We start from the raw sequence: 7,580 nt of genomic DNA on the forward strand, positions 1-7,580 counted from the left end.
GTACCCACTAGCACAGCTTTCCCACTGGAGGGCTGAGGGGCAGGGGACGACCTGGCCTGACCTTGGTCCTTCTTGTCCCCTCACAATGGCACAATCAGGACGGATGCTGTGATTCTCTTTGTCTCTATGCAGTTGGGTCCAGGACCAGGCAGTAACAGGCTGACGAGCTCAGTAGGGGGATGCTACAGAAGACGAGGTACTCCTGGGCATGCGGGTCCCTGGAAGCTCCCTCGAGGGCAACATCGCTTCCCTCTCAGCCTGTCCCCCCCCACCCCGAGTTTAAGTCCAGCTGCTGAATGATCACACTGGGAAGAAACCTAGACTATATCCCCTGGGAGGTGTGGGTGACTCTGTTCTCAGCTGAACGGCTGCAAGCCTAAGCGAGATGGAAGCTAGGTGAAGGTAGCAATAGCCACCCAATTAACGACAATGACACAAACCAAAGATAATCAAAACCTGCAGTGAGGTGGGTAAACTGCTGAGAAAACACCCTGAAAATTACAGTATGGGCATTTGGGCATGGTGATGCTATATGTCTTCCAATTTCCAAATGAAAGGCAGGGGCAGTGGTCTTGCTATAAAGCCAGGGAAAGGTCACGGGGCAGAGTTTTACTTCAAGATCCTCCCCGATCCCCCCTCCCCACCCCCCAACCCCCCACCCCACCCCCACTCCCCCACCCCCGCCCCATCTACAGGCTCTTACTAGGCCAACAGCTATTTTCTGGTTGTTGAAAAGGTCATCACAGACCCGAAGGGAAGCGATACCCATAAGTCAGAGTATCCAAGCTGGGGCTGTGTAGCAGCCGTGGAGGTACCCTGCTCACACCTCCCTTGGAGAGAACCAGCTGTGAGAAGCACCAAGCCCCCAGCTGCTGTACCTTCCAGCCTGCCTCAGTGCTCTAGGCCCCCACCCCCTCCCCTTTCTGCCCGAAGGAGGGCTCCTCCAACAGGCAATCTGCCTGGTATTCCCCACTGGCCTTGCTGGGATCTTCCTAGAGCGGCACTGTAATATGAGACTCCTCTCACCCAATTCTCCCTTCCCTCTCTCCTTTCACAGGTGCCAGGCTCTTCCTCATGACTCCTGCTCCTTCCCCCTTTATCCTTCACAGCTGTTTTCTCCTATAAATCCCTTGCTTGTCTAATTCTCTCTTGACATTTGCTGCTCAGAGGACCCGAACTAAAATCTAGTATATATGCCGTCTGAGTCCGGCACCACGAGTAAGTTGATTCTCGGGGCGGTGGGGGGCAAACCTGGTGAGTTTTATAATAGCTGGACGGAGGCCCTGTGGACAGGATCACTTGTGGAACGTTGGGAAAGACGGTTGATGAAGGGTACAACATTCCGAGAAAATGAACACAGTGCTTATCAGCACTTGCGATGAGCTAGAGAGCTGAATGAAGATGCATGTTTCCCTTTGGGGGGCGCAAACATTACAGGGAGCTGGTTTTAATCCCAACTCCACCCTCTCTTCAGGAAAGTTTCCTCATCCATAAAATGGGAATAATTTTACTTACCTTGCTGGGCTGTAAGAATGAAGAGAGTGTTGGGGCGCCTGGGTGGCTCGGTGGGTTAAGTGCCTGACTTCAGCTCAGGTCATGACCTCGTGGTTCCTGAGGTTGAGCCCTGCCCTGCGTCCTCGGGGCTCTGTGTGCTGACAGCTGGGAGCCTGGAGCCTGCTTCGGAATCAGTGTCTCCCTCTCTGCCCCTCCCCCACTCGCCCTCTGTCTCTCTCTCTCCCTCTCTCAAAAATAAATAGACATTAAAAAACGATAATTTTTAAGAAGGAAGAGAGTGCCACACACAAAGGACTTGGCGGGGTCCTGGCACAGGTGCTCTCAATTCAGAGAAGCTTTGCTAATTATTCCTTTAGGAAGAGAAGGAATGCCCCTCCTGTTGCTTGAAGCCAGGCAGGGACCGGTTCCGCTTAAAAAGCACCGGATCCACCCTGGGAGGGGCCTGCAGGCTTGCCCCCCAGGCCTTGGAAAAGGTGAGGGTTCTGTGTTGGGGGAGGGGTGTCAGCTCCCGCAGAGGGTCTGGGTGGCCGGACCCTTCCGAAAGTGGGGGGAGAGGGGCCCCGGTGGGGGAGGGGAGGGAAGGGAAGGGAAAAGGGCCTCAGAAACTCAGGTAAGGTGGTTTCTGACCGGAGTGGCGAGTGGAGTCAGGGCCCAGACGTGGCAGGCCAGCCCCCTCGGGCTCCTCCCCTTTCTTTGTTCATTGCCCTCAGCTGGTGAGAAAAGTTAAACTGCCAGCCCCATCCCTGTGCCCAGGGGAACGAGGCTGTACGGTCGGAGCCAGTTTGAAAGGGGACCCTTGTCCTCCTAGGCGCCAGGCAGTGGCAGTAGCTCTGTGTGGGGATGAAGGCGGGCCCAGTGAAAAGGAGGGATTGCAAGAAGACACGGTCCAGGTGTCCGGTTCTGCCAATGCCCCTGCTCCCCCCGCTGGTGGCCCAGAGCTTGCCACGTACCCCTAGCTCTGGCCTGGGTACCCAGCACAAGGGAGGCCCTACTAGGGCCACCTCCCTTTCAGAATTCCATTTTCCTGAGTAGAAGGGTGGGTAGATGACAAATTAAGTTCCTCAGGGTTGACTCTGGGGACAAACAGTGGTGGGTGACAATTTATTTGTCTTAGCAGGTCCTCTCCCTCTTACCTCAAATCCTCCTGCCCACACCACAGGTGTCTGTTCTGGCTGTCAGGTTGCTCTGTGGCCTGGCACCCTTTTCTGCCTGGGAGGAGAGTAGTCAAGGACTTCATGGGTCCCCCACTCCTCCGGGGCAGGGACTGGTAAATGTCAGCTGGGCTGAATTGGATTCTCCAAAAATGAAGAAATGAAAGAACTGAGAAAGGAAGATGTGTGCAAATGCCCCCCAAATGCAACCCCATCCACCCTTCATCTTCCTACTCCCTTCTCTCTCTCCCCTCCCCGTGCACGGTCTCTCTCTCCTGCAATTTGGGAGGTACACAGACCTGGGTTGGATATTAGGCAAGATACTTACTCTCTCTGGGCCAGTTTCTGTGTCTGTACAACAGGATAACACCTCTGCTATTGGACTGCGGTGAGATTTAAACAAGGTAAGCACAACAGGGGGCCGGCATTCTTGGCCCCCTACCACCCCCAAGCTGCAGGCCCTTCAGAGCTGGACTGAATGGTTGCCATAGGTCTGGAGCAGAGGTTCCAGCCAAGGGGAGAGTAGCTGGAGGGGGAGGGGGGGTTGGGTTGGGGGAGGGGGTTCCTGAGGGGCTGCAAGCTCAGAGGAGGCCTGACCGGTTGGCAGGGGAAGTGAACCCACGGGTCAAAGGGGCTCTGCCCAGGAGCGGCTCCAGTCTTCTAGTCTCCAGCGCTGGATGAACACCCTGTCCTGGCTCCTCACCTGTCTCCACAGGGCTCTCAGGGATCAGGTGTTTAACTAGCATTTCAAAGAACATCCATTGAGCCAAGTGCTGGGATGGGTGCTTTTCCTCATTTTGTCTTCATTCATCCTCACAGGACTCTGCATAAGATATTCCTAGGATTAGTGGGGTGGGTGGAGACTCAGAGGTGGTCCGGCAGCTGGGGGAGTGGGGCTGGCACTTGATCGGTCTGGATGACTCCAAGCACAGTGCTCTCTGTTCTGCAGCAAGATGCACACCTTGTTTTTGCCTGGCCATCTGCATGCCAGCCCCCTGGGCTAAGTTCTGGGAATGTCAAATGAATGCGACAGACATGGTCTCAAACTCACACAATCACATTCTCAATGGGGGAGACTGATAAGTAACTGGGCAGTTACAACACAGCAAGTAAGTGCTATCAGAGGTGAAGTCCCAGAGTCAAGGGGACCTTGAAGAGGGGCATCTGACCCAGACCAGGAATCAAGTGAAGGCCTCCCTGTGGGTCATGGCAGAGAACCATGGGTGCCCCTAGAATTACCCTCCCCTGATTGCTCTTCTGAAGTCAGAGGATAAGTGCTGTCTGCAGGGGGCCCTTCCCACCTCCCTCTTTTCCTCCCTCCCTCTGGCACCACCTCTCACCACTGCCTCAGGTCCCTGAAGTACAGTGATTCCAGCTGGGGGTATAGGAAATAGGACTAACAAGGAAGGGCCAGCTCTGACCTTGCATCTCTCCCATGGTCATGGGGGGCCCAGCCTCCTATTCTCCATCGCCTGGTGGTCCTGGGATCTCTGGACAGCACTGGGGAACACACTGAGGCCTGTCCTCCACTGCTCAGATTGTAGTCCTCCTACATTGCCCACAACTTCCTCTGGACCTAAGTTAGCAAGACCCTGCCCCTCACGCAACCTTTTTGCCCTCTTGGGAATTCTCAACACCAAGAATAACTTCCCCTGGCTCACACCACAATCCCCTTTTTCATCTGGGGCCTCCTCAGTCAAGAAGTATTCCTGGAGCACCTGGGTGGCTCGGTCAGTTAAGCGATTGACTTTGGCTCAGGTCACGATCTCACAGTTCGTGGGTTTAAGCCCCGCGTCCGGCTCTGTGTTGGCAGCTAGGAGCCTGGAGCCTGCCTCGGATTCTGTGTCTTCTTCTCGCTCTGCCCCTCCCCTGCTTGCAGTCTGCCTCTCCCACTCTCTCAAAAATAAATAAACATTAAAAAAAAAAAAAAAGTATTCCTGCCTAAGAGGAGGAGGAGCCAATGTCTCATACCCACCTCTTCTTCAGGGAATATTCCGGGTAGCTGTGCTCTAGACATGGGGCCATTCCTAATGGGGCCTGTCCTTTAGTACCATCCCAGAAGCTGAGTTTGTGATCTGCTATGGCCCATGGGAAGCTGCCAAAGGCTCCCTGGTACGTAAATGGCTCACTGGACTGGCCCAAGCAGCTTACACTGGTCTCACTCTCTCTACCTGCAAGCTCCCTCTTCTGACCTGGGAAGACAGGCATTATGGAGAAATTTTGGATACACAGGGGCTCAGAGGGAGAATTACAGATGCTGGCTTTATATACAAAACAGCTTTATTAAAAATTCAGCAATTTGGAAAACAAAGCCTTTACAAGGGTTCTATCAAAAAGTACAAATTTTAAATAAATGAGTCAGAAAAGTGGCAGCCAGATTACACCAGCCACAGTTACAACCTTGGGAGAAGGCAGGAGGTGCCCAGAGCCCCCCCTCAAAGGCTGGGCACAGGGGTCTTTGGACTTGTGCAGGGACAGGCAAGGGCCCTGACTCAGTTTCCCTTTCCTTGGAAAAAACGGAAAGAACCTGAAAAGTGTAGGAAAGTGAGTGAAGCAGAAAGGCACAAAAGTCATTTAAAAGGCACGACTGACGACCCCAGCCCTGAGGCGCATGGAGTGGGTGAATGGGTGATCAAAGCAACAGGGCCCCTGGCTCTGGTCATTTTCCCGATCGGTGTCACCTCTAGGTTTTGGCCACAGGTTAAGGTGGACCAAGTGGACGGCACAATTCCTGCACCCCGGGGCCTGGAGCCAATCTTTGGAAGGATCTGTTGTTACTCATTGGCAAGCTCGTGTCTAGCCCTGCCAGGGCAAGCAGGGTTGCATGGCCCCTAAGAAATTCCCTCAGTGCAGAGCACCACGCCTCTTGTCTAACCCCGTCCTCTGAGCCTCGGTGGGCACCCACCGTGGACAAGGAACTTCTGCAGGCAGTCCTTGCCATCCAGGCATCTGGAGAAGCCTCAAGTCCCCGGAGCTAGGGTTTCTCTGAATGGCAGGGAGCTGGCACCGTCAAAACCAGTCCCCAACATACCCGGAGTCACTGGTGACAGGCCTCCCTGGTGACATTAGGCAGTGGGTAGGCAAAGAGGGAGAAGTCTAGGATATACTTAGGAAGCACATCCTGCAGGAGGGCCCGTGGGGCACTGCACAGGTGGTAGTGCAGGCTCTCAGGGCTGGCTGGCCGGTACCAGGCCTGGCGAGCCGGGAATCGGACATGGGGTGGTGCCCGCACCCACTCCAGCACCTGGTTGGCGTCAGCCTCCAGCCTCTCATAGGAGCCTACAAAGTCGTAGTGCACGGCACAAGGCTGGCACAGGTGGTACACGGGCATCCAATGCTCATTCATCCGCTCAGGGTCCTCGTCCACCAGGTATCTTAGGAACTCGGGGAAGGTGACGTCGTCCCCTGCAGGGCTGGGTCCCGCTCCGGCCCTGTACCGCCTCACGATCTCCGCCCCATAGCGCTGCTGGTACTCTCGGATTTCGCCAAACTTGTTGCGGTAGGCAGAGAGAAGGCGTTCCAAGGGGTCCCGCACAAACAGAAACTTGAAGTAGTGTTGCAGGCGGTAGCGAATCTCCTCAGGCCGCAGGTCTGCCAGGAACACCAGGTCATTGCGGTGGTCCATCTTGAGGCGGACATCCACGCTGTCCAGGACGCCTGCCAGCACCTTCAGCACCCGCTTCCAGTTAGAGCAGGCCACCTTGGGGACGTAGCAGTAGAGGAAGCGGTAGCGGTCACTCACGAGGATGTGGCGCAGTAGGGTGCGCCGCTGCCCCACAGGCAAGTCCCAAGGGTCCCGGGGCATGCCTGGTTGTCCGCACACTGCCCGCAAAGTGCGGTTCCGGACGTCCTGCCTCACCTGCAAGTCCGAGTCCCCGGCCTCCAGGGACAGCCCCCCAGGCCTGGGGAGGGCCCGGCGCCAGGCCGCGCCTTCGCGATTGGGAGGGTGCAGGGGAAGGGGCTTCATCTCGGCCAGGATGCCCCGCTCGATCATGAGCAGCAGCCCGCTGGAGGCCACGATCACCGCGAACATCAGCATGGACGGCAGCAGCAGGGGCGGCCCCCCCAGCCCGGCCCGGGCCCTGCCCAGTGGGGCCCGCCTCAGCGCCCGGCCCAGGGATTCGGCGCCATTTGGGGCCGCCAGCGGGGTCAGCGGGCGGGGGAACATGGTGCTCCCGGGGTGGGGGCCTGCGCCGGTCCGGCCGATCCGAGGGCCGCCTGGGAGGCGGGCTCGGGCCGGGGGCGGGAGCCGAGGGCTTGGGCCCGCAGCGCGGGGAGGGCCCCCAGGAGGGGAGGGCCCGCGGGAGGCCCCGGCGCGCGAGAGGGGTGGTCGGCTCCCGGGCTGCGGCGGGGGAGCGGGCGGCGAGCGGCAGGCGGGCGCGGCGAGGGACCGTGGCCGGATGTCCCGCCCGGCAGCTCCCCGCTCCCGGCCCAGCCGTGACACAGGCGCGGGGGCGGGCCCAGGCCGGGGGCGGGGAGAGAGGAGGGCGCCCCAGCATGGAGCGGGCCAGGAGGGCGCGTGCAGACCCCCACCCGGGAGAGGGCGCCGGAGCCAGGGCAGCCCTGGTGCTCCCGGCTTCGGAGACAAAAGCTGCTGACGCCCAAAAGGCAGAAGAGACCCAGGCCAGGGCTCCCTCTCGCGCAGCGCGTGCCCTCGGGGAGCTGCACGGAGAGGACCGGCACCCAATGCCCTGCCGCACGCTCTGGCCTGGCTGAGACCTTCCTCCAACAGCGTGTCTGGAGGCAGAGGGCACCCTCAACGCTGTGCGCGAGTCCAAACTTTCGGGAAATCCTTCTTTCCCGCTGGAAGCGGAGTCCCCAGTGTGCTCCTCCTACTCACCCTGCCCTAGCCACTCCAGTAAAGAGAAGCAAGATTGTCAGGCACTGGCCAGTGGCTCATCTCCATGGTGACCA

The 7,580-nt window shown here is 58.0% G+C and overlaps 1 protein-coding gene across 1 annotated transcript; it reads right to left on the reverse strand.

Moving 5' to 3' along the window:
- Nucleotides 1-4,932: 4,932 nt before the first annotated feature.
- On the reverse strand, nt 4,933-7,083 carry CHST14 (carbohydrate sulfotransferase 14). The gene has a single exon (XM_043555653.1). The coding sequence runs from the start codon at nt 6,832-6,834 to the stop codon at nt 5,704-5,706; it is 1,131 nt and encodes a 376-aa protein (XP_043411588.1). The 5' UTR covers nt 6,835-7,083; the 3' UTR covers nt 4,933-5,703.
- Between the last annotated feature and the right edge of the window lie 497 nt (nt 7,084-7,580).

The sequence above is a fragment of the Prionailurus bengalensis genome, chromosome B3 (assembly GCF_016509475.1).
Source record: "Prionailurus bengalensis isolate Pbe53 chromosome B3, Fcat_Pben_1.1_paternal_pri, whole genome shotgun sequence".
In the NCBI taxonomy this organism is placed as follows: domain Eukaryota; kingdom Metazoa; phylum Chordata; class Mammalia; order Carnivora; family Felidae; genus Prionailurus; species Prionailurus bengalensis.

Excerpts from the sequence above, each read along its gene's own strand:
- CHST14 (XM_043555653.1), bottom strand. The coding sequence starts at position 6,834 with ATGTTCCCCCGCCCGCTGACCCCGCTGGCGGCCCCAAATGGCGCCGAA.